The 27139-nt window shown below is 48.7% G+C and overlaps 1 protein-coding gene across 4 annotated transcripts in view; it reads right to left on the bottom strand.

Moving 5' to 3' along the window:
* Positions 1-2027: 2027 nt before the first annotated feature.
* The window catches only part of FAM219A (family with sequence similarity 219 member A), a gene marked incomplete at its 3' end in the record, with an annotated part of 52325 nt that continues 27213 nt past the window's right edge, over positions 2028-27139 (bottom strand). Inside the window, exons 2-6 of one of the 4 annotated variants that reach the window (XM_082842579.1) lie at positions 6826-6874; positions 3735-3837; positions 3400-3480; positions 2720-2774; positions 2028-2183 (exon numbers count right to left, since the gene is read on the bottom strand). In XM_082842579.1, coding sequence (XP_082698705.1) covers positions 2028-2183; positions 2720-2774; positions 3400-3480; positions 3735-3837; positions 6826-6874 — 444 coding nt within the window. Of the gene's footprint in view, positions 2187-2719; positions 2775-3399; positions 3481-3734; positions 3838-6774; positions 6875-27139 lie in introns of all 4 variants that reach the window. The other 3 variants (XM_082842578.1, XM_082842577.1, XM_082842576.1) reach the window with 3 other exon arrangements.

The following is a 27139-nucleotide window of genomic DNA, read 5'->3' on the forward strand; positions in this document are numbered from 1 at the left end:
GTTGGAGGAGTTGAGGGTGGAGAGCTGCACGTCAGCACTCAGGAGCTGGCAGTCCCTGGGTGTGGTGCAGGGAGAGGTGCTACCCCTCCTAAGCCAGCAGCCTTACTCTCTCTTCTCACTGCCCTTGCCCCCTTCCAACTCCCACCTCCCAGGACTGGCAGCCAGGAACTGGGCTGTGTGTGTGTCCTGTGCATGCTGGCAGCATGTGAGTGGTATATATTAGAGTGGATTGGTCAGCACGTGGGGGAGGTCAGCATGGAGGAGTGGCCCTGGGATACGGGGTTTGTGCGGCATAGACCTGACCAGGCGTGGGCTATCTGTGCTTTTGCTTTCCTTTGCACGGGGCAGATCTATACTGCCCAGGCCCAGGGGAGGGCCTTGGTCACCTTCTCCCTCTTGATTTTCATCCTTAGCTTTTCTAGCCACCACCCCCACCCCTGCCACCACTGAGAAACAGCAGCAGAAGCAGTAGTACATACATTCTGACTCTCAGACATCCACACAGCTACACACACCATAGATACTCACATACACGTGCACAGACACACACAGACACACACTCACACATTTCCCAAAAGATCCGATTGTACTCAGGCATACACAGGTCCCACAGGAACTTCCCCCTCTCTTTTCCACCATAGGAGGAAGCAATGAATGATGTGCAACTCAGGAAGCCACCAGATGTACTCAAAAGACAACAGAGACCTCCTTATCCACCTCCACAGAAATTCCTATGAAGAAATGCCTTCAGGTTTGGAAGAACCTTAAAAATAATTTCAGATGCCGCTCATTGTACAGTGGAGGGAACTGAAAGCCAGAGAATATAAATGGCTTGTTGGAGGTAACGGGGAGAGTGCCGGAGCCTTCTGACCGCCAGCCCACTGCACTGCTGAGCAGCCTCTCACACCGTTAACAGGCCACACAGTCACTTCCCCACCGCAGACGCCACAGACATCTGGAGACACAGGCCCAATGCAGAGATGCAGACACACGCCCTCACAGCCCCAGGCACACACACGTTCTGCCAAGCTGTCCCTGCCGTACACGTGCAGCCACTGTGTTCTCTTAGGCTTGCTTCCTTGAAGATTCTTCCTGGGAAGCAGCCTCTGGGATCTTGGGCTAGAGTGAGACCGGAATGGGGCATTCGAGGCCAGCCTTAACTCCTGCTTCCAGCCCGGGACAGAGACCAATGAATGGAACAGAAGTGTAAGTGTGTGTGTGTGTGTGTGTGTGTGTGTGTGTGTGTGTGTGTTGGGTGGGGGGATGAGGCAGGGCACAGAGAGACAGATGCATTAGTTAGGGGCAGGTGAGGGCAGATCATACCACCCTAAACTCTGGCTGTCTGTAACGCCCACCTCACCCTCCACACAATCCAGACAGCAAGGAAGGGGGTGAATGAGGCAAAGAGGAGAAAGAAGGCAGTGATCCCCAAGGGTGGGGGACAATATCCCACTGGGCAGCTTTATCAGGCTTCCCATCTAGAGATGAGGGTAGAAACGCAGATGGTACGTGGGCCATAAGGGGGGGCATGTGGAGGCAGCTCTAAGGGGCTGGGCCCTGCCCCTACTGCCCTGGGCCTTTCTCCTTCCCAGCCCCTTTCCTTGGCTGGTGCTGGGGGATTCATGGCTTCACGTGGGTGGGTCCAAACCCCTGGCTTTGTGATCCCTCCCCCACTCATTACTGTTGGCCTCCCTGCAGTCCAGTCACCCCTATCCTCTACTGGGCTGCAGCTTTGGGGAGGGGGCAGGATGCTGGGCGAGGTCCCCCAAGTAACTGAACAAACCGCCCCCTCCCCTCCTCAGCACTCCCGGGGGTGGAGAGAGACCCGGTTTTGGTTTCTCCGGCTCCATGAACACACAGAGGTACACGTCCTACCATAGGAGGAAGCAATGACTGTTACGAGGTTGGCGGCTGTAGGGTGCGCGGGGGCCGGGGGCAGGTGGATGAGCTGGGGAGGGGTTGGCCCCTGCCTGGTCCAACCTGGCCCCCGGCGGCCCCACCCCGGCCGGCCGCAGTGGCCCCACCAGCTACTGAATGTGGCAGGCGGTGGAGGACGTGGCCTGGCAGCACATGCAGGTGGGGTTCACAGACTTGGGGGGGATGAGGTCCAGGTCCTCATCGTCGGGGATCTCGTCTAACCGGTAGCCGTCCTTCAGCAGCTGGATGTTCAAATCTTGGTTGATCTGCTGTAGGCAAAGGGGAGGGAGGTCAGGCTCGGGACCATCTGGAGGCACCACGCAGGGCCGGGGCCACATGCCTAGGCCATCGGAGCCCAACCTGTTGCATCCTAGGTCTCTCCAAAACCCCAGGCTTTGCACCTCCTCGGCCCCAGCCTCAAGCACGTCCCCCTGGGGCCCCACCCCGCTACACACCGCACCCCATTCTAAGGGCAACTTCCCCCCTTAGGTCCTACCTCTATTCGGGCCCTGCCCTCATTTCAGGCCCACTCCCGTAAGGTGTCGTCTAGGTAAGGGCCCTGTTCCTGCTCCAACCCGGGTCCAAGCCCCGTCCCCAACCCTGGGCTCCCGGCACTACTGGCGGAGTCCAAGGCCTCACCTTTCTTTCCGGCCAGATCTTATCCCAGGCCCCGCCCCCGCATGGGCTCCGCCTAGCTTTGCCCACTGCTCCTCTCAGGGTGTGATTTGGCGTTGGCCCCACCCCTTCTCTTGGAGGTGGGCCTGCTTACGTGTGTTTAGGACGGGAAGGGATGGGGCCTCACCTCAGCAGAGGAGTAGCCAGAGGAGGAATATCTGGACATGTCAAAGTCATCATCACTGGCCGCAGGGGAAAGAAGACAGAGAGGAAGTGACTCCCAGATATTAAATAGAAAACTCTCTTTACCTCCCCCCACCGCCATCAGTCAATACCTCACCCCTCCCCGACACTTCCAAATAAACAGCACGGTCTCAGTAAAAACGGTGCTTGCTGTGCGAATGCAGTTTCAAGACAGGTTCCCTAGCTCCACCCTTCTAAATTAATTGCCCCCCTTAGCCTCCTAAATCCCCCAGAGCCCTCCCTCCTTTTTTTTCTAGGCTCAAATTACCCTGGTTTGTTGGGTTTTCCCAAAGTCCAGATCTAGCCAGGTATGTTCCCAGCAGTAGGGCGCCTTCCTCGGAGGGGGCAGGGTGCCATGCAAGGCATCAGGGCCCATTTTAGGGGCAGCCATTGGATCAGCTGTCCCAGGACAGCAGCAGATTGCATAGTTGCCTTTTCCTCTCTCTGCTCTCCCCCACCTCCAGGTAAAAAGTTCCATTCCTTGCAGGGGTTCACAATTGGAGAGCTCCGGGCTGAGGAACACCCCAATTCCGACAATATAGCAAGTACGTCCTGTACAGTCCACCTGTGTGTTTGCACAGGCTGCTGTGGCTTGCCCGGCTGCCCCAATGTCTCTGTACACACCTGTCCGTGTCAAGGGCTACCAGTGGCTTCTCGTCTGGGCTCTGGTCAAGCGAGGAGTAGCCTTTATTGGGGACGACCAGCCTGGGTGGAGAATTGTGGGGACTGGATTGGCAACTGAAGCACACAAGCCTGGTGAGGAACTGGGTTAGGACGTGCCGACCACCTCCCTCACCCCTACGCCACCCTCGCCACCTTGGATCCTGGGAGGCCCTCTCCTCTCAGAGAGGAGCTGGGCCTGAGGAGGGAGGGAAGATGGGAGGCTCGGAACCAGCAGAGATAGGTGCTGGCTGGCAGGGCCCTGGTAGGGTGGAGCAGGGTGGGGGTGGGGCCTCTACCTTGTCCGGGCCATGACATTGTTCTTCTTGGGTTGCTGGTTGACGGGGCTCCCCATGCTGCCATTCTTCAGGGAGCCCTTCCGGGCCAGCTCCCGCTGCTTCTCTGCAGGGGAACACGGGAAGGAAGCTGTGTCCTGCCCCCAGGGGCACCCTGCCTTACTGTTCGGGGCAGCCTGGGCTGGGCCTCCATGGTGAAACCCCTTGCTTCTCTAAGAACTGAGGCAGGGATCCAACTCCAGGCCCTGCTGCTCGGGAGAGACAGTACTTGGCTCTGCACAACCTGAGGCAGATAGTGAGGGGGCAACATGAGGAGGCTGACCCCTGTCTTCCAGGAGCAGTACTCCCAAGTTGGGCAGCTAGTGTGTGCTTGGTTCCAGAGAAAGGTTGGAGCAGGAAACATAGAGCAGAAGGATGACAGGGCTTCCTGCAGGTGACACCTTGAGATGGAGAGAGGAGGGCATTCTAGTAAGGAGGGAGAGTGTACAGAAAAATGCACTTAGAAGTTGAGTGTAATAAGTGTGGATGTGGATGGGATGGAGGGGTGAAGATGGAGGGAGGTCAGTTTAGAAAAGTAGGATACATTTATTCAGTCATTTATTTATTCAGCAAACATCTGTGTCACCAGTCATGTCTCAGGTCCTGTGCTAAGCGGCTGGGGGCTCCCTCTGATTACAGACTCAGAGCATGAAGGCCTTGAATGCCAAACAGATGAGTTAGGGATTAATGCAGAAGGAAAAGAAGCCACTGAAGGTTGTAGAGTGGGAGGGGCAGATGGGGCTGGCAGGGTAAGGGGCAGGAGGCTGGGGGAGCCCCTCTGCCTAGACTACTTCTGACTCATCTGTCAGCCTCTGAATTCTCTGAGGCTCCATAGCCTACCAGATTCATGGGGCTGGCAACCAGGTGACCCATTGCCTCATGTGTGGCCCTGTTACCAGTAGCCAGTTGCTGTCTGGGCCCTAGAGGAGGCCTGGCTACCCATTCCTCCTTGTCATTTCAGCCCCGATGTTGGAAAAAGGACTGCCAGGGGAAAGCTCTCATAAAATAACCACAAGCTCCAGAGAGGAAGGATGGGATGGGCATTTCCAGCTACTGTGACTCTGGAATTTCCTCGACCTCCATGTCTCCGTGTCTCTCATCTCCCAGTCTCTAACCCTCTTTCTTTGCCACTGCTCACCTAACTCCCTCAAACCTGCCTCCACCTTCTTTCCAGCAGGCAGCACCTGCCGTTACCACCCCAAGCCTCTAGGGGGTGCAATTCGCCTTAAAGTTCCTGGTGGGGATTTTCCTCAGTGCAACTGGAACGAGGTTGTGAATTTTCTAGAGGAGCTTTGGTGGTAATGTAATGGGCAGGACAAAAAAGTGTCATTTTATTTATTTTATTTTATTTCTTAAGTGTTATTTAAAAAGCATGTTGGAATTGTTTGAAACAAAAAATGCTAACAATAAACTGGGAAAACCAAACTACAGACTACCATGCAACTATTTAAAAGAATGAAGTCATTCTCTATATACTGATATTGGAAGGGGTTCTAAGACATTAAGTGGAAAACAAAAACAAAAACGAAAAAAGTTTCAGAAAATATGTACAGTATGATACCTCTTGTGTTAAAATAAAAAATAAAATGAAAAAACTAAAAAACGCTTGGAATGATGATCTCTGGGGAGGAGAATATGACAGGCGAGAGTAAAGGAGAAGTTATACTTGTTAAAATATTTGTATTGTTAAATTAAACAATAATAAGCAAATAAAACTGGCTACTCAAAAACAGTTTGAGTTTGGTGTCCTGGGACAATGAACAAATTCCACTGAGAGGATTGCTCTCTTGTTTAGAAAAACAGCCTGAGGGGCTCCCCGGATTTGGTCTGGAAGGAGAAAAACAAGGTTAACAAAAAGCTGAATAACATAACAGGACTCTGTGAAAAGGAGTCCTGGCAGCTGCAGAGGGAGAATGTTTTAGAACAGATGGGAAAAGGTTCTCAGGACTAAGGAGGGGTCCAGTATTTGATGGGTAGCTGGAGCCTGAGGAGAAAGATGGGCAGGAGGGTGGCAGGGATGGCAGAGAAGTTTTGAAGGATAGTGACAGCCTGTATTTAATTGTTAACTCTTTCCTGGATGCACTATGTTATAACTTCTCTTCGTGAAAACAAATTTTTATTTTTTTATTTTTATATTTATTTATTTTTGGCCGCACCTTGTGGCTTGCGGGATCTTAGTTCCCTGACCAGGGATCAAACCCAGGCCCTCGGCAATGGAAGCACGGAGTTCTAACCACTGGACCGCTAGGGAATTCCCGAAGGCAAATTATTAATTACAAGCCTGTTTATGCATGGCAGCCTTGGGTGAGTGAAACTGGTCCCTGAAGGGAGAGACGCAGTGTTCAGCGTAGGGTGAAGTGACAGCAGCAGCTGCAGGAGCTCTGGGCAATGGTTGGGAGACATGTGACTTCAAAGGAGCAGGCTGTAGCATAAACTGACTTTGGAATGGACATGAGATAAACCCCCAAGGGAAAGGTGACCCTGGAAAGTGGGGGAGAGATTTGGGTTTATTAAGAAAATATGGGAAAGCTCCCCCAAACAGGAGCCGATGAGATCCTGAGATCTCCAGATAGGCTGACACAGGAATGGGGAGAGGGGCTCAGCTTCTAGGTTTGGGGAGCCTCATTCCTTTCTACCCCTCAGACACAGCAACTGACACCCCACCTCTAAGGCAGCTTCCTCTTAGCCTGGTCCAGTGTTGGATGGGACTGCCAACCCACTCTCTGGGGTTCCATGCTTTCACCCCTGCAGCTATCCCCTGGAATACCTGGAGCCTTCTTGGCCTCAGAGATGCCTCTAGAGTTCTGGGCTCCTGTAGAGAACTGTAATTTCCCTCTTGGCCTTGCAGGAGATAAGGTGCCTGGCGGTGCCAATGACTTGGTGGCTGGAGTCTTGGAATCAGCTAGCCTGAGTTGGTTTATTTGTGGTACCTCATTGTAGACCCAGCCCAGAGCACCTTGTCTGTCCACTCCCCACATTTCCCTCACCCCCCAGACACACTCACCCAGCTTCACTTGGAGCGGGGATGGTTTGTAATTCATGGCTACTGACTCACCCTCCCGGGCGTCACAGTCTCCGTCTGAGATGGAGGCGGCGGCTGGGTCCTGGGGGAGAAAGCAGAGAGATAGGGAGCTGTTAGGAAGTGAACACAGTGGGCTGCTCTCACCTGTCCTCTGGAGGTATTTTTCCCTGGCAGCAGGCAGGGTATTCAGGGAGGGAGGGACAGACCCATCTACCACGGGAAGAAGACACTGAGCTGGGTGGAAGAGCTACTTACGCCCACCTGGGTGTCTATCTTTTAAGTCCTGTGTGATCCACCTCCCCCAGGAAGCCTACCGCAATTCCTTAAACCCAAAGGACCACCTTCTCCAACCTCCCATACTCGTTGCCCTGTTCCTCAGGGCCCTTCCTATGTACTTGTTTGGAAAGGTCTTTCTAGATTCCTGTGAGTTTAAGTCTGCATTAGGTCAGGGTAGGTGCTCCCTGAGACAGGCCTTCTCCCTCTGTTTCCCCTAGCACTGAATGATCCCTTCACAGGATCCAGAGAACTGACTGTCCAAGCCAGGCTAGACTTCAAGGCTGCAGCCACAGCCGTTCTAATGAGGACTTCTCCATTTCACAGATGAGTGCTAAAGAGTGTCTCCTGCGAGAACCTAAATGGTTGGCTGGGAATGGTAGGTGAGAAGACAAATAATGACAAATCAGCTTGTGGCCAGTTAGTCCTGTGTTGCCCACACAGGGCTTGACGCTACAGATGACAAGGAAGGTAGGAAAGCATGCATCCTGTGCGTCATCCAGGGTCTGCGACTGTTTCGATCTCCCTCACTGCCCTCCTTACTGACTTCTTCCCATTGCGATGGGCGCCGTGCTGCCCAGAGTCCTACTCTAGCCTCACTATTCCCTCCCAAACACCCCAAATCTCTGCTACAAGATCCAGGGCCTTGGCCCACCCTGCCTCAGTCAGTTGGAAGGGGCTGGAGCCATACACATTCTCCCTGAGAAACTAATGACCAACCATTGATACAGGTGCTGTCACCCTAACCATCTGCCTAGGGTCACAGAGTGGTATGCCTAAGGTCTAAGGATTGCAGAGAGGATCTAGGGCTGTGCCTGCTCTGCCTCTGGGGACAGGGAGCGCAGACAGGCAGGCAGAATGCTCCAGGCCCAGGGATCTGAGTGGCTTCTGGTGACCCATCAAGGGAAGGGTATATAGCCATTAGGGTGATTTCTGTTCCCTTTAGAATGAAGCAGTGGGGATGAAAACACGCTTGTCACTAAGGGAAAAGGGAAAAGTCTAGAATGTTTGGGAGGGAAATCCTGGCCTTGTCTATGTTTCCTTAGGCCATTCAGAGTGCAAGGCCCAGGGTGGGCTGTGTTGCCATAGTGGTTTGTGAGCTCCCGAGGGCAGAACCTGGGCCTGTGTCCTCTGCTTCGACTTCCATCCTTAGCTCTCCTTGAGGGGGATGGGACAGGAAGGTAGAACAGGTGTGAGGGGGGCGGGGAGCTGCAGTGCCTGTATCCCAGGCAACTTCCCATGCCACAGTCTTTCCAAGTCCCTCATCCTCTGCCTCCCTAGCTCAGCTCCTTCTTGGGAGACTGATTACTGGCAGCATCTATCCCCTGCAGCCCTGGAGCAGGAGGCCTCTAGTGGCCTTTACATGCCTCTCTGTGGTCAAAACAGCCTCGCAAGTGCTGCCTGTAGGGAACGTGGAGACCTGATGGCTGAGCTCTAGGCTGCAGGGAAGGCTCACTCCCAAAGCAGCCTGAGGGCGGGCTTCTCAAAGGGTAAAACCCATAAAACGTGCCTGTGGAGCCCTACCAGGGAAGCAGTGGCAGATTTCCAATTTCCTCTACTTTTTCTGTAGCATTTGTCACATGTCACACATACCACATCCATTTGGAAATGGTTTCCTCCACTGGCTTCCAGGACACTATGCCCCTTGGCTCATCTTGCCTCTTTGACCATCATCCCTGCCTCCTCCAACAGCTAACTTTGAGAACTCAGGCTCTCAGGCATTTGGGGCTAACTTTCCCTCCTCAGTGCAGATGAGTTCATCAGAGTTTCTTCTCTCAGGCTGGAAGTACTAGGTAGCAACACTGGAGGGAGGTGGTGCAGGAAGGATGGGGGGCTGGGAAGCTGTTGTGCAACTCTGGTCACAGGGACCCACGTGTGGTCCCTGCGGCCACTGGGCAGGTCCTAGTGGCATTTGATCCTTGAGTGAAACTGCCAGTCCCTTTGGGTCAAGAGCCAGAGTGCAAAGCCCTAGACTGAGAGGACCCATGCAAACTCATCATTCAGCATCTCCCCGTCATTGTCCATGATAGAAGGCCATCTTAGTGGCAGGAACAAAGATCTCTGGCACTGTGCCTGCAAACTCAAGCCTTTACTATGGGCTTCCTGTATGTCTTTCCTGAGACATGCAGCCAATGCACCATGACCATCACATGGAAAGGTAATCAGGGAGATTAAATGTGAAATATTCATGAATATAAGTATCAGAGAGGAATCCAGGCAGAAGGAAGCATCTGGCTCCAAGAAATCAGGGAGAATTTAAAATGCCCCCCAAGGACACCTGACAGGAGTTAGCTAGATCCAGGAACTAGAGTGGCGATTAGCAAGATTATTAAAAAACACTCAGCAGAGACAGACATTGAAATGCATCTCTAACAGCAACCTATGTTTCTACAACCCTGCATACAAATTCTCCAAAGACTACAGAGATGATTAATAGCTCAGTCTCACTGTTTCTGAGACAGAATATATAGGCTAATGGCCAATGCAAAGCCAGTATAACTAGAGGAAGGCAAAAGTGCCAGAAGAATCTTTAAGAGTTAGTCTGGTCCAGTGCTTTTCATTCAACTGTGTTTCCTGAACCCTGTGCCTTGGGCAGGGCTAAGTGAGAGAGGAAAGTAATAGGAGGGGATCTGGCTTGCCTTCAACCAGAATAGATCGTTTTGATTTCATTTACATATCAGCCTTTCTTCAAAATTTTGGTTGAAGAAAGGGTTTTATTGCTTTTTTAAAAAGGGTGGGGGAGGGGTTTAAAACACATTGATTTAGTCAAATCTTTTAAAAATGCTTTACTATACAACTTATTAAATTTACAGGAAAACAGAGAAAACAATACAGGGAGACCAGTTTAGACTATTCTTTTAAAAAATCCTGGGGACTTCTCTGGTGATCCAGTGGATAAGACTCTGCGCTCCCAATGCAGGGAGCCCAGGTTCGATCCCTGGTCAGGGAACTAGATCCTGCAATGCATGCTGCAACTAAGAGTCCGCATGCTGCAACTAAAGATCTCTCATGCCGCAACAAAGATCCCACATGCCAAAACTAAGACTTGGTGCAGCCTAGATAAATGTTTTTAAAAAGTTAAAAATCCTCTAAAATTAAAAAAAAAAAGATCCCTCTTTAAAAAGGAAAATCCTGGCTCCTCCGTTTACTAGCTGTGTGATCTGGGATTTAGTTTCCTCATCTGTAGAGTGGGACTAATACTAATACCTATGTCAAAGGTTTCTGTGAGGATAAAGTGATACTATGTAATCTAGTGCTTAATATGTAAGCATTTAGAATAGTAGTTAGTATACTACATACTGAGCACTACATTTGTGCTAGCTATAAAGTTTTTATTAGTACAGGCTCCGTGGGACCCACACAATCATGAACAATGTGCCCTGGCAGTGACTGATCCACAGCAGCAGCCCTGGCACCACACATGTTGGGGCCTGGCTTATGTGCGAAGGTGTCTGTGGAATAGATGCTCCCTCCACAGAGGGAGGAGGGGCCTGATCAGGGGGCATTCTGTCTTCTCTCTCACCTCACTTCATTATGCTGCATTTCTCTCACTTATTTAACAGTGGTAGGCCTGGGGCTCATAAAGATAAACAGAAATAGGCCCATCCTTGAGGAACTCCCAGTAATTATCAGTAAATGTAACAAGGGCCATAAAAGTAGAGGGAAAGGAACAAAGAAGTCAGAGAAAACTTCACAGAGGAAAACACTTGAAAAGATCTCAAAACATCAATTCACCAGTTAGCTTAAGAGGAAGGAGGAAGGATGTTCAGGGAACATCTGCAAAGGCTCAGAAGCCTGAAACTAGCATTGCGTATTCAAGGAACAGTATTTTGCTATAGTTGAAATCTAGAAGGCATGATGAAAAGCGGCAGGAAATAAAGTTGTGGGGCCAGGAGGGCTCAGACTGCGGGAGAGGATGGGTCTTGATTTGGTTCTTTACTCAGAATATGATGGGGAGGGCTTCCCTGGTGGCTCAGTGGCTGAGAGTCCGCCCGCTGATGCAGGGGACACGGGTTCGTGCCCCGGTCTGAGAAGATCCCACATGCCGTGGAGCGGCTGGACCCGTGAGCCATGGCCGCTGAGCCTGCGCGTCCGGAGCCTGTGCTCCGCAGTGGGAGGGGCCACAACAGTGAGAGGCCCGCGTACAGCACAAAAAAAAAAAAAAAAAAAAGAATATGATGGGGAAGCCAGTGAAGCCTTGAGTGGGGGAGTAACATGATCAGATTTGAGGTAGAGAAGGACCCTCTCATAGCCATATAGAAGATGGAGGGGAAGGGAATGAGACTGAAGGTCAGAAAACTACTGCAACAGTGCCAGCAGGAGATGACAGGGACCTGAGCTAAACAGAAGCAGAAGATAAAAGGCCAGAAAGGAGGATGTTAAAGAGGGTAGAGTGGCAGACTTTAGAGATAAGATGTAGAAGAAAGAGTCCAGACATTCCTAGTTTTCTGTTTGGAGTAATTGGGAAAGGGGCGCTAATTACTAAAACAGACAATGCAGGAGAAGGCATAACTACACTCAGGGAAAATTAGATGAGCTCAGTATGGGACATGTTGAGCCTTGAAGTGGCTTTTGGACACTTAGATGGCATCATTAGTCAGTAGGAACTGAGGTTTGGGATCTCAGGAAAGAGATGTGGACTGGTGGTGATGGAAGCCCACAGAGGAGAATAAGTCTTCTCAGGAAGAATGAGCACAGTGAAAAGAGATAGGAGCCAAGAATGGAGTCCTGAGGAGCATCCAATCTTAGGGAATGAGTGGAAGAAGAAGACTGAGTAGGAGCAGAAAGACGAGATGTAGAAAAAGATCTAGGGAGACCTTCAAGTAGTTTCAAGGTGGAAGAAATGAACAGGGTCAAATAAACACATGAGTCTATAAGATAAAGACAATATTTAGAAATAAGGCAGTCACAGGTGGCCTCAGCAAACAGAGTTTTGGTTGAATGGTAAGAACAGAGCCCAGATTCCAGGGGATTTAGGAGGGAATAGGAGATGAGGAAGTAGAGACAGTGAACACAGGCTATTTTTTCAAGGAGCTAAACTGAGAAGAGAAGGAATGAGAGTGAATGACTGTCAGAGGGAGCTTTGGAGCTGAAGGACTCTTTGGAGCTAGGGAACACCTGACCACTGTCCTAGACTGAAGGGAAGGAAGCTGGGTCAACAAGGAGATGTTTGATGGAGCATGGTCTTTGAGGAGTCAAGAGAAGATGGAACCAGAATCAGACCAGAGGAGGAAGGCTCCTTGCTGAAATGGAAGGGAGGTGAAGATGGGTGGGGGATGCAGATAACATGGAGGCAGAAAGGTGGGTGGAAAGGTAAGGGAGTTCATTCCTAAAAGCCTAGTTAAGTAAAGAAGGGGGTGAATGCTAAGGGATTGAGGAAAAGAGGGACACTTGGTGGCTAGCCAGGAGTGGAAGGAGATCAGACTGGTGGGGGTCCCAGCTACACAATCCTCATCTTTCACCCACCCTTGATCTCATCTTCAAGATGAAAGGTACTCTCCGTGGTGCTGAACAATTCTGCCTTTGTCTTGTGGACTGAGCACAGATGATTCAAACGACATGATTCAATTTTCACTTTCCCACAGGAAAGGTAACTTCTGTCTTCACCTTCAAGCACTAATTTTCTGGAAGATGGAAATTGAAATGGATTTAGAATGAGATATGAAGAGGGAAAGCGCTTGCACCAACATTATCTAACCTTTCTTCCCCTAACACACATGAATTTTCCTCTAGTTTTAGGAGGGAGTTGGTGGAGGCAGTTCTGAGTTATGAAATACTGAAAGGCTACCTCTGGAATAGAGTCATGTCTGTACCTTGTTCAATTCCCCTGGGTGAAAGCAGGAAGCAGGACAGAATTAGAGCAGGAACAGGGCCAGGAAGAAAGGTAGTGCTGACAAGGAAACGGGAAAACAGGGAAAGATCTGGAGATCAGGCCACTCTCTGACAGGTAGATGATGCAAGATAGGGTATCAAAGACCAACTCTGTTTCTGTCACAACTTGTTCAGCTCAGAAGCTACCTGGGGCTGTGGTCCCCTGCAGGGTTATGCCACTCCCCAAAAACATCTCTTGGCAATGGGTGGTAATAAGCATGTTTAGACATCAGTATTTAGAGGGAGATCCCAAAAAGGCAACACTATGCCTTTGTATCCAATGTCCATGGCTTGGCAGAAACCTAACCTCCAGTCCAAGAATATTCAGTAGCAGTCTAGGCATTGGTTAGACCTCTCTACTTCCCTGAAGACGGCTGTTCATTCAGCCTCTAAGGCATTCATCTCTCTCTGACTCAACATCTCAACATGAGAATTAATTGGCCAACCTCACACTGGTCAGAATGGCCATCATCAAAAAATCTACAAACAATAAATACTGGAGAGGGTGTGGAGAAAAGGGAACTCTCCTGCACTGTTGGTGGGAATGTAAATTGATATAGCCACTATGGAGAACAGTATGGAGGTTCCTTAAAAAACCAAAAATAGAACTACCATATGACCCAGAAATCCCACTACTGGGCACATCATATACCCCGAGAAAACCATAATTCAAAAAGATACATGTACCACAATGTTCATTGAAGCACTATTTACAATTGCCAGGACATGGAAGCAACCTAAATGTCCATCAACAGATGAATGGATAAAGAAGATGTGGCACATATATACAATGGAATATTACTCAGCCATAAAATGGAACGAAATTGAGTTATTTGTAGTGAGGTGGATGGACCTAGAATCTGTCATACAGAGTAAAGTAAGTCAGAAAGAGAAAAACAAATACCGTATGCTAACGCATATATATGGAATTTTAAAAAGTGGTACTGATGAACCTAGTGGAAGGGCAGGAATAAAGACGCAGACGTAGAGAATGGACTTGGGGGCATGGGGTGGGGGGAAGGGGAAGCTGGGATGAAGTGAGAGAGTAGCATTAACATATATATATTACCAAATGTGAAATGGATGGCCAGTGGGAAGCTGCTGCATAGCACAGGGAGATCAGCTCGGTGCTTTGTGATGACCTAGATGGATGGGATAGGGAGGGTGGGAGGCAGGCTCAAGATGGAGGGGATATGGGGACATATGTATACATATAGCTGATTCACTTTGTTGTACAGCAGAAACTAACACAACATTGTAAAGCATTTATACTCCAATAAAGATGTGGAAAAAAAAGAGAATTATTTGGCCAATGACAGTTCCTGCTCTGCGGTACGATCTGAAGTCCTGAGTCCCATTTCCTGAGTCCAGTTGTTGGGCAGCTCCCACTTTTATTCTCTATCTCCCCCTTCACCAGGATTTCTCCAGGAGCTGCCTGAATTGCCGGCAATTGGCCAGGACTTCAGTCCTTTTAGGACACATAAGTGGGCCCTTAGGGGCCCCACTTATAGGGAAGGACAAAGACCTCTCTCAGGCATAAGGTCTTTTGGGGGATATCTGAAGGAGAATCAGGGAAACAAGGGAGACAGTCTTTCCAAGTACTGTTCATAGCTCTTACAAAGAGGGGAAGAAGAACAGAAGAGCTGGGAAAGTCTGTGAAGCCTGAATTTGGGAGAGGGGGCAGAGGATCCTGTCGAGCTCAGGGAGGCCTCTCTTACCAGTCTAAATCCCCTCAACCTTCAAGGTTTTTCTCTAAAAGAAGACTCAATTCAAACAAAGTCAACACACTGAGTGTCCATTCCTTTTCAGCTCTGGACTGGGTGCTGGTAGTAGAGAAGGAAAGCACACTTTCTCCACACACACCACACTTCTGCACAGCATTATGGGATAAAGCAAAGTTCCCCAGAAAGAAGTGGAAAGGATTCTTATGGCTGGGCTAGAGTTCAAGAACTCAAGTTAGTCCTGTGTATAACTGAAGATTTTCTGTTTCCTTAAACAGCTCCTAGGATGGAATTCATTACCAAAAACAAGCACCACCAAGCTTTAGTATCTTTGTGGTGGCTGTCATTGGGAGAACCAAAATGCAGAACCCCATGGCTAGTAACAGCTTTAGCCATGGTGAGTTTAATAGATTTTTCTATTATAAAGTAATACATGCCAAAATTAAAAAAAAATCACCTTGAGTTTTACCACTTTGAGGTAATCTTTGTTAATGTTCTAGTGTATTTGAGTCTTCTGTGTATACTACAGTAGAAACAATAGGGGGTTTCCCTCTCTGGGAGCTGGTGTTTCTCTTGTCCTCATGGTCACAGGGGTGGGCTTCTAGGTACCATGTTGGTTTTGTGTGGTCTTGCCCTTGCTTAGACCAGGCAGAGCCAATCAGAGTGTCCCCCAGAATTGGGAAGTGGGATGATGAGGAGATGTAAAGCTCAAGACTGTAGATTAGGTAGGAGAGAAGGCCATTGGGCAGGGAGACAAGAATAAAGCTGATGTTCAGAAAGAAGCAAACACAAGAGACAGAGAAAGCCTTCCCTAGGTTTCAGGTTCTGGTTCTAGAACTTGCCCTACCCTTCTAAGGTTTGACGTCATGCCTGTCCTTAGATACTATGAGAAAATCTAGTGTCCTTACTGTCTAGTTGCCTTTTTAGCTTATACTAGCTTGAGTTGGATTTTGTTACTGTAACCAGTAAGTACCAACTAATAAATAGGCATAGAACAACATTTAAAAAAAAACACACTGTATCTTATATTCTGTATTTAAAAAAATTAGTATTAGGACATAATCAACTCTCCATAGTTTTATATAGCTTTCTTAACCATCAGCTTAATGACTGCATAATATCCATAGAGGGGATGTACAATAACTTTTTAACCATTCACTTATTTTGGACATTCAGGTGGTTTGTACTTTTTCACTATTATAAATAATGCTACACTGAAATCCATATGTATTTGCATTTAGGATGATTTCTTAAATAAAGTAGAATTACTAAGTAAAAAAGCATGAGTGCTTTTAAGATTCTTGATACATATTGCCAAACTGCTTTCCCAAAGGATTGTTCCAATTTACAATGCCTCCAGTCATGACCAAGAGGTATAGCGGGCCTTTTAGTATTTTATTTTTTGCTGTGTACCGAGGCATTTCAGGTCATCACATCTATCTATCATCTTCCAAGAGAGCTCTGCTCCAGTCCTTATTTACCTGGTTCCCTCTGGGGAATCTTCTTTCAAAGAATAGAATTTCCTCTGGGCATCATCTGCCAGACAAAATCTCCTGACTTGAAGCCACCAATTAAGAACAAAAGGAGAGAAGACTATTACACTGCAGCTTGGGAAAGGCTCTAAGTGGAGCACCAGTACTGCCTAGTTAGTAGCTGGCCACCATGCTTCAGCTGGTCCCTGGCCTGTGCCAGCACATCAGCTGTAGGAACTGTGGCTGAAATTACAGAGCCAGGAGGCAAACCTCACAGAGTAAGTCTCCCTTGCTTTCAGACTCGGGGTGAGCCAATTAACCAAAATGGCTCTGGAGTTATTCCAGAGAGAGTGGCAGTTCCTACTCTCTTATGCATTATTGAGTTTTCAAAAATAGCTACTCAGAAACAGGGAGAGAAAAAGATGGTGAAAGATACGAAGCTAGTACTGGGATGGCAAAGAACTGTATTCATTTTTTAAATGGGGAGACAAGGGACCAGTGAGTTGTTTTTTTTTTTGCGGTACGCGGGCCTCTCACTGTTGTGGTCTCTCCCATTGCGGAGCACAGGCTCCAGACGCGCGGGCCCAGCGGCCATGGCCCACGGGCCCAGCCGCCCCGCGGCACGTGGAATCCTCCTGGACCGGGGCACGAACCCGTGTCCCCAGCATCGGCAGGCGGACTCTCAACCACTGCGCCACCAGGGAAGCCCGGGACCAGTGAGTTTTTAAAAAGATTTAGAATCCTGCTTTGCCTTCTTCATGGTTAGGACTGCTTATCCTAGATTGATGTTCTACTATTCATTCCCATTTCTACTCACCTGGAAACCCTATGACCAAAAAGCCTTTGTTTGGGAGACAGGACAAGTGCCTCAACTCAGGGACACCCACTGTAGCAGCTACGGCATGGGGGAAGCCTCTGCATAAAGGCCCAGAGGACAACCCTCGTGACCCAGGAGATAGGAGCCAGGGCCAGAAATTGAGAAACCTTGGTTCCTCTGGGAAGCTTGTCTTGGCCTAGTCCCTGACCTTCATCCCTACCCTCAAGCTCATCCTCTGAGCCAGATGTTGAGGAGGCGCCTGTCTTTCCTTGGACCAGCTAGAGACACAGGTTTTGGCCTATACAGTATTGTGATCTGAAAGGTTTTTGAGCCTCAAATCCTGCTTCCCCCTCACCTGCTCCCATTTCAACCTCTATAGGGAAAGACCATCTCACTTAATGAAGAAACGGGGGAAGGTGTAAAGATCTTTAAAAAGTAGATCAACAATGGCTAAAATGGTAAATTTTATGTTATGTATATTTTACCACAATGGAAAAAAAAAGATTGACTGGCAGGGGTGGGGCAGGAGGAGAAGATGGGATGAGGGTGGTCAGTGAAGAGGAAGTAGTCCCTTCTCTTTTTTAATTCAGTTTCGGCCAACACAGACTTTGGAGATGAGACCTTTCATAGAAATGATTCTAAAATCAAGGGAGGGCTTCCCTGGTGGCGCAGTGGTTAAGAATCCGCCTGACAATGCAGGGGACATGGGTTCAAGCCCTGGTCCGGGAAGATCCCACATGCCGTGGAGCAACTAAGCCCGTGCGCCACAACTAGTGGGCCCGCAAGCCATAACTACTGAAGCCCACGCTCTAGAGCCCGTGCTCCGCAACAAGAGAAGCCAACCGCAATGAGAGACCTGCGCACCACAACGAAGAGTCGCCCCCGCTCGCCGCAACTAGAGAAAGCCCGCGCACAGCAACAAAGACCCAAGGCAGCCAAATAAATAAATAAATAAATTTATTAAAAAAAATAAAATCAAGGGAGTGGGGCAAGGCAAGGGAATCTGGGGTTCTGGAAGGGCCCAAAGGAGGGAGAAAAAAGGGGACCAGATGTTCAGGGATACTAAAGTTTTAAGGAATGTGGTCCAGAGGATCCTTCAGTTTCTTTCCAGGGTGTGGATTCTAGTTCCCCAGTGTAAGGAAGGAGGCACAGAACACTGAGGAGAGATGCTGCCAAGGAATTGACAGAGGGCATCTGGTTGGAGAGTTCTTGAGATTGGTCCTTCATCCAGTCAGCACATGGTAGGAAGCTGAAGCAAGAGAAATGTCAACAAACGTTGACATTTGGTCTCGGCCCAGAATACTTGTGGATCTCATCTGGATCTTGGCTCCAAATCTCACTTGAGGATTTTTGATAAGCTTCAATTACTCAAGAGACTGAGTGAGCCAGGATGGCACTGGTTCTTGAATCTTTTGCACTCCTTGATTTCCCAAGAAAGCAAAGTAGTAGTCTGAAAGTCTATGGGAGGCCTTCCCAGAGCTGCAATCTCTGATCCCTTTCCTCTGGCCTTGGAAGAGTAAAGAGCTACTCAACTGCGATGGACAATGGACTTGAGGGCTGGTATCAAATAGCTCCTCTCTGTGGCATTTCCAGCCCCTGCCTTTCCTCTCCTTTTCATCCTCTTCTAACTCTCTAACCTCCATTATGCCTGGCAAGCACCACTTTCTGCTCACACAGACACCTTGCAGTTCTAAAACTCAGCTCTCTGGCCAGAGCAGTCTCCTGTTCTTTCCTTTTTGTCATCCCAATAATTAAGCATTGGAGAGCTTGCAATTTGTTAAAAAAAAAAAAACTTGATGTTCACTGAAGACCAACAAGGGGCAGGCAGGGCACAATGCATTCTGGGGAGGGAAAAACACCAAGACCTTGTTCTTGCCAAGAGGACTTTAGTTGAAAGGTGGGGAGTTGACAGACACACAAATTAGCCTATTTTATGCAGAGAGAGGAGCATGGGAGGTAGGAATACATGAAGGGTGGTGGGAGCACAGAGGAGAGAGTGATGGCAGTGGAGGTTTGTTATCCTCCCTGACAAAGAGGGTCAGGCCTGGGAAGGAGCTTGATCAAAGCAGAGGCTCAGCTATTGGGTCAATGGGTACTTTGGCAAGAGGGTTTAGAGCAATGACTGGTGAGGCTTAGCCCTGGGACTAGGATGCTATTCTTACTACTTTTTTTAATCTTCTTTTTAAAAAATATTTATTTATTTATTTGGTTGCACCAGGTCTTAGTTATGGCCGGTGGGCTCCTTAGTTGTGGCTCACCAGCTCCTTAGTTGCAGCACGTGGGCTCCTTAGTTGTGGCATGCGAACCCTTAGTTGCAGCATGCATGTAGGATCTAGTTCCCTGACCAGGGATCGAACCCGGGCCCCCTGCATTGGGAGCGTGCACTTATCCACTGCGCCACCAGGGAAGTCCGTATTCTTACTACTGTTTAATGCTGCTGCTAGTACAACCCCTACTCTGCCACAGGGCACTCAGCCCACCCCATTTCTGTGGGTCAAGTACAGAAATGTAGTGGGTTGAGTACATCAGGGGCTTTTCCTTTACCACTGAGATGCACAGACAACTCTCCCACAGGGAAGGGTTGAGAGGATCTAGGTGGGTGGCTGGGAAGTGTTTTTATTGGGAAGGCAAACAGGGATTCAGAGTCCTAAGAGAAAGATATGGTAGCTCTGGTGAAACAAACCCTCACTGCCTCAGGCAGTCACTCTCACCAGGCCTGCTTTGTGCAGCAGGGAGGTCAATGCTAAGGGCTCCTGGCAGCTCATGGCCCAGCTCAGAAGTGGAGGAGGTCAGAGAAGGGAAGAAGAGCCATAAAGGCTCATGAACCCTATCTGAGTTTCCCTAGAGAAGTCAGTTCTTCGAGCGGCCAGTTGGTGGTGGAAGAGTAGGGGGAAGGGGAGATTCCAGACTAGCACAAGCTCAAGGCAAGTTTTCAGCTGTGAAGCCAGCCAGTTGCTGGTTATGTGTCTTTCCAGGGAAACAATACTCATCTGCAAAGTTAGATGGTCTTGGGGTCCCTGCTGGAGGGCTCCCCAGGCTCAAGGTGGGACAGAGTCTTTCCCTGCCCACCTGTCACTCCCTGGCTGGTGCAGTGACACTGAATGGATAACTCAAGGGTACAACCTCATTCCTGAGGCATCCACAGGAAGGGACCCTGAAACGACAAATAACCAATACCTACTCAGAGACCCCCTGTAGCTCTGAGCCCACACCTCTGAGGAACACCTCTTTTGCTCTGAAGACACCCGAGCAGGCTTCATCTCTTCTAGACAGTTCTGACACACCTGTACAGCTTACATCCTTCCATACCTGCTGAGCCTATCTGTGTACCTCTAGGATAGTACTTCTTCTTTTTTTTTTTTCAGTCTTAGTGCACTTTAATGACAGTAGCTTCCAAAATTTTATGTACGCTGATAACAGGGAATAAAATTTAGGGTAGTACTTCTTAAACATTAATGTGCACACAAATCACCTGGGGATGTTGTTTAAATGCAGATTCTGATTCAGCAGGTCTGGAGTGGAGCCTGAGTATACACATTTCACAAAAGCTCCCGGGTGATACCAGTGTTCTTAGTACAGGGACCACACTTTGAATAGCAAGGCTCTAGGCCAGCCCCTCTACACCTACACCATGCGCAGGCAGCCCCTCAAAGAGCTCTCTGCCCCAGCCTTAATCTGGTTACATTCTTAGTGTGAAGACAGCATGATGGCTTGGTGGGGGAGGAGATTAGGGAGACTGCCCAAAGCTCATGGCTGGGCCCAGGCAGGGAGCTGTTCAGAACAACTTAGCCCAGGTGTGGTTCTTCTGGAATTTATCAAATTGTTTAAGATCTCTTGGACACCTGATATATGTATAGCTATGGTGCTAGATGCTTTATGTATGTTATCTCATTTAATCCTCCTAAAAGACCAAGTAAGGTAGATATCATTCCTGTTTTAAAAATGAAGAACCTGGTTGTATAAAGCAATACGTTCAAAGTCACACTTTGAAGGTGGTAGCACTAGGATTTGAATCTAATTTACTCATTTAAAAATATCCCAGCCCCTCCTCAGAGACATCAGATAAAGTCCTGAGATTAACAACACACTAGAACTTCCATAGCCGTGGGACTGTGGTCTTGTAAAGCAGGCACTTTGAAGGCTGGTACCAGTCTAATCTTGTCTCCAGTGCTCAGCCGATACTTGGAGCCCCTCTTTAGAAAATGGCATGCATGCTTTCTCATCACCAGCCTCCTGCTCAATGAGTTCTCCATAGGAAGAAAATATTAGAGCCACTGAAGCAGTCAATAACTCAAAATGGAGAGAGAGAGAGACCGGCAGGAAGCAGCAAGCAAGAAAAAGCACTGGGAACTGTGAATGCTGAACCCACGAGAGAAAAGCAGAGGGCAGCACAAGAAAACGAAATAAAAAGGTCTCAGCCACTAATTCAGTTCTGGTCCCACATTTTCTATTATATTATATTCTAGGCACTGTGCTGGGTGCTGCTGATACAAAGATAATGTCGTCTTTGCCCACGAAGATCTCATAGGCCAGTAAGGTAAATGAATAAGCAGATAATTTTAATAATATGCCAAGGGCTAGAACAGAGGTTTGTATTGAGTATTTTAGATACACAAGATAAAAGCATCTATCCCGCCCTTAGGAATTAGGGAAGACTTCTTCAAAGAAGGCTAAAGCATGAAGGGTGAGGTAGAAGTGAACCAGATGAAGAAAGGAATAGAGAACAAAAAAGAAAAGAAAGTAGTGGGGAAGAAGACACGCATGACTATATGGCAAAAGGAATAGCTCAATTTTGCTGGGATGTTAAACAGTAGAGGGTGAAGTGGCAGGTGATGAGACTAGAATGGGATGAAGGCTTAAAATCATGAAGGGCTTTGTGAGTCATGTTCAGGGCTTTGGACTTTAACTGGAAATAATGGGGAGGCATTGAAGGATTTTAAGCCCATCGTCAGATTTATAGAGACAGATCACTCTGGGAGCAGTGTGGGGAGAATGAGAAGGAATGATTAAACTAGAGGCAGGGCACTAGATAAGAGGCATTGCAAGAGGTGATAAAAGCTGGAAAAAGGCAGCATCAGTGGGGTTGGAGAAAAGGGGATGGAAAAGAAAAACATGTCGAGGTCAAACTGCCAGGGCTCAGTGGCTGATTGGATCTGTGTTTGAGGGAAAGACATAGGCAAGGATAACTCCCAGGTTTCTTCCTGACTCAGGCGCCTGGGTGAATTGTGATGCTACCAAATGACAGAGAAGCAGAAATAAGAGTAAGTTTAGTGATTTTGTTTTGGGCAGGGGTGTGTGTATGCATGTCTATAAATATGAAGGGTTGGAGAAAAGAATTTGGCCAACACCAAAATTGAAGTGGGGGGCAGAAGAAGACTGACAGCTGCAGTCAGAGAGGCAGGGCACCAAGGAGAAACTGATGTCATGGACGTCAGGGAAGGAAAAGGTTTTGAGAAGGAAAATGTGAAACTGGAGGATGGTTGAGGCTGGGGGAAAGAGCCAGCGGAGAGGGGCCAGCTGTTCAAAGACATCGAGAAAGAGAACTCAAGACATACCGTTCGTTCTCTGGTTTGCTGACATTTCAGCAGAAACAATTTTGTTCTCAACAATTATGGGTTTGATCCTTGGCAGGCTTGAGACTCCCCACAGAGAGAAACCCTTCAATAGAGAAGTCCAGCCATGGTCCAGAGATCAAGGCAGGTCTGCTATTTCTTAGGAAGTGTGGGCAAGAGTGGGCTGAAGGCAAGGGATCCTGACCAGGGTCTGGTCAACCTCAAAATAACAGCAAGCAGAGGGGTGTGCAGTTGCCCCAAGTTCTGGCTGCACCACAGTCCTGACTACCTTGGGTCACCACCCCCAGAAGATGGAAAAAAGCAGCAAAGACCCTCGGTTTCGGGACTTCCCTGGTGGCTCAGTGGTTAAGAATCCACCTGTCAATGCAGGGGACATGGATTCGAGCCCTGGTCTGGGAAGATCCCACATGCCGCAGAGCAGCTAAGCCTGTGCGCCACAACTACTGAGCCTGCACTCTAGAGCCCACGAGCCACAACGAGTGAGCCTGCGTGCCACAAACACTGAAGCCCAGTCACCTAGAGCCCGTGCTCCACAACAAGAGAAGCCACCGCGATGAGAAGCCCGCGCACCGCAAAGAAGAGTAGCCCCTGCTCACTGCAACTAGAGAAAGCCCACGTGCTGCAACAAAGACCCAACGCAGACAAAAATAAAAAATAAATAATTTATTAGGAAAAAGAAAAAGACCCTGGGTTTCTAGTCCTTGGGCAGGAAGCCTGCAGAGACTTAACAGGAGCAGCCTGGGAATCTAGAACAGAGGGTTTCCCAGAGGAAGAGCTTGCATTGAGATTTTTCTAGAATCTGGAACACCTGCTCCACCAACCGCAAACATCCAGCAGAGGCTCAATCTTAGAACCTATACTCTGAGTGATCATGATTATTTAGTGATCATGATTTCTCACTTTTAAAACCTTCAATAATACTTTTCTGCAAAAATAAAGTAAAACTGAAGAGTCTTTTGACTTATTTATTAATCAGATACAGTCATGGAGTCTAAACTGCATGTCTCCACTGTGAGAAAAGTTAAGAAATGGTAGTTAGAGTTGGTGTAGATCCTAGTTTTTCTGTCTCCTGCATCCAAACATCAGAACCCATGGGTGAGCGGGCAGGGCACTGAGGTATAGGAAAGCCAGGCCTGCGCTAGGGCAGAGGACTGGCAAATTCAGTGAGGTCAGACACAAACCTTGACTTTGGGGGCCTATTGCATTTTGAAAAAAATTATGTTTAGAAGATGAAGAGGCACTTCCCTGGTGGTGCGGTGGTTAAGAATCCACCTGCCAATGCAGGGGACGTGGGTTCAAGCCCTGGTCCAGGAAGATCGCACATGCCATGGAGCAACTAAGCCCGCGGGCCACAACTACTGAAGCCCGCGCGCCTAGAGCCCGTGCTCCACAACAAGAGAAGCCACCGCAGTGAGAAGCCCGTGCACTGCAACGAACAGTAGTCCCCTCTTGCTGCAACTATAGAAAGCCCGCGTGCAGCAATGAAGACCCAACACAGCCAAAAATAAATAAATAAAATAAATATATTTTTTAAAAAAAGAAGATGGACTGTGTTTGGCTATTTACAAAAATAGGTCTATGAATGCTGCCAGAGTTGAATGGACGTTTTATGCCATTTGATGCATTTGAAACAACCCAACAAGCTGGAAATTTTTTGCTGTGAAAGGGATGCTTGTTCTGTAGAGTTAAATCTTGGTTCCAATTAGAAAGGAAACTCCAGAAAGTTCCTATGTCCCCTGGCAGGAGAACAATGCTTTTTCTTCACTCCACAACCTTGTAGCAGTCAGAAAGTTAGTTACAAGGCCTCACATCTGGGCTTCTAAGAAGCCCAGAATAACCATTTCCAGGAGTATTTTGGCTTCTATATGGACACCTAATTTCACAGGCAGTAGGAATCTGCCTTGTTCATATTATAACTTTCACTCTTTCCCCTACTCCCTTCTATCTTTCACTCCAATGAAAACCTAAGCATTGGATCCTTGGTGATTTTATCCTACTGCAATGTTTAAGAGAGTAATTATCAACTCCCTGTTACATGTAGGTGGGACTAAGAGAAGTCCTCTCTATGTAGACAGGAGAACTGACGGTCTATGGAGAGAACCCGAGAATCCTGGATCCCAGTCTACAGTCAACACAGGGCTGCTTTGGATTCTGAGAGAATTTTGCCACCCACCCCCCTCTGGCCCAGCTCCAGCCAGCTGCAAATTGTCTGGATCCAGCCGCTTCAACACACTGATGTTATCGGCCTCGCAGTGCCTGGAGCATGCAGATAGGAACAGGCAATGGCGCCGTCTCACCGGACGCGGTAATGTAATTTAGTTTCTGAAATCCAAGTATAAAATCTTGAAAGCTGACTTTTTTTTTATCTACCTCAGGAGGGGGGGCGATGGTGTGGAATTCCCAGCAGAACCATCTAAATAGGGAAACGGCTTCTGTCATGTATTAATAAATAGTTCAAAGCAATGGAGAAACATACAGAGAGGTTTTGTAGGGAAAGTAAGTGTCTAGTCTTTCTTGCTTCCTCTCTCCTACTTCCTCTGAGCTGTGAGGACCACTCCATTTGTGTGAACCCCAGGCTGGGGCTAGAAGTACCTCTCCCGAGCATTCCTGTGAGAGTCCCCTGAGCTAGGGAGATGGAACAGGCACCAGCCTCCCCTGGGGGCATGCCATGGCAGTTTGAGTGGGTCTCAACTAGCCCTTTTTTTTTTTTTTTTGAAAGAAGTTCCTCAGACCAGGATGAAGGCAAATAAACAGTCACTTGCCTTTCCTTCCGTTTCCCCAACCTCACCTCTTCCCCTGGCTTACTATACTTTGCGTCACTGGTCTTCTTTGCTCCTAATGGAGCACCAAGATCCTCCCCCACCTCCTGCTCCTCTTCTGGCTAGATCTTGTCCTTCATGGCTGAGCTGACACATCACTCCTTAAAAGTAGCTTCCTGGGCTTCCCTGGTGGCGCAGTGGTTGAGAGTCCGCCTGCCGATGCAGGGGACACGGGTTCGTGCCCCGGTCCGGGAGGATCCCACATGCCGCGGAGCGGCTGGGCCCGTGAGCCATGGCCGCTGAGCCTGCGCGTCCGGAGCCTGTGCTCCGCAACGGGAGAGGCCACAGCGGTGAGAGGCCCGCGTACCGCAAAAAAAAAAAAAAGTAGCTTCCCATGAACACCAGGCTACGTTAGGTCCCTCTACAACATACTCTCATAGTCCTTCCCCTCATACATTTCAACTCCAAGTCACCTTCTCGTGGGGACTGATCACTGCTAGCTGAGCAGACACAGCTTTCTTTGTGACTCAAGGGTCAGGCTCGGATTTTGCTTGCAGATAAACACTCCCATCACTATATAAGTAAGGCCCAACTCTTATTGTCAAGTATCAGAGGAGTGGGCAGCCCGCTTGGAATTCAAACCATCAGAAAACCCTTTGGAGGGAATTAGGGGTTGGGCTGCTCTGATCCTCTGTTCAGAGTGCTTTCTGACAACCTGGGGCTTGCAGCCATGTTTACCAGGCAGTGAACCACCCGAAGCAGGGGAGCTCTTGGGAGTTCAGACATAAGGGCAAGGAGATGGCAAAAAGAAACAAAAAACCACAAGAAATCTCCCCAAACAGTAAACACAACCTCTGGCTGAAGAGTAGGGCCTGGGGCTTCCAGTTTTGCCTGTGAATTGCACTGGGAGTCTAGACAGGTCGTTTCACTCTCTGAGCTCCCACGTCTGTTTTTATTTGGGCCCTGAGATTCTAGAAAGAGCCTCCAGGCCAGAGAGTAAATGAGTTGTCCCAGGTCAATGCCAGACGGCAGCCCTGGGATTAGAATTCATGGGCCCTTCTTTCCAGCCGGCTGCTCCCTCCCCTGAGTCCTGAACTGTTTCTTCTTCTAAATGCTCAGGATTGTATTCAATTTAGTAAGGTTTGTGGTCACATAATTACTGCTCCTAAGTAAAACAATAACTACAGAGCATCCGCTGTAAGGAAGGCAAACATGGGGGCGCCTTTGACCTTGAGAGAACAGCCAAAAGCAAGCTCTGGCTGAGGTTAGGCCTGCTCTACTTGAACAAAAACCAACGCAAACAACTCTCTTGGGATCTGGCAGAGACCTCATCTGTTCTCATTTCTTCTCCAGGCTTCCTTGTTTGTCAAAAGCTTGTGCTTAATACCATAGTAAGGGCCTCTCCTGGAAGCTGGAATACACTATTTTCAGGCGCAAGAGGGATGGTCTAGGATCCAGATCCTCTGAGCATCTTTTCATCTATAAACTAGTTACTACATTGTTAATGCTCCCATCTCCAGGAGTACTAGACAGCTACACCTCTTCAGGTGAGGCTGGGGCAGCCCTAGTCCTAGCCCAAACCCTGCCAGGTCCACTCAGGCCTCAGGGAACATTGAATGTTCTTTTCTCCTCCCTGCCTTTCGCTGTCCCATTATGACTGGCTAGTGCTAAGAGAGGGAGCCTGCAGCTGTTCTCTGGTGGTTTCACTATTGCTGTAGCACCTGCTTCTTTGACCAGAAAGTTCTCTGAGGATAAGGCACGTAATGGCCTTTGGGCTCAGACACTGCCTTCAATCAGGGACCCAGGAGCCTATGAGAGGTGGAGAAAGCAATGGAGGAGGTCTTTGCACAAGGCCCAGAGC

Source organism: Leucopleurus acutus (genome assembly GCF_964270905.1).
Source record: "Leucopleurus acutus genome assembly, chromosome: 7".
NCBI lineage: Eukaryota > Metazoa > Chordata > Mammalia > Artiodactyla > Delphinidae > Leucopleurus > Leucopleurus acutus.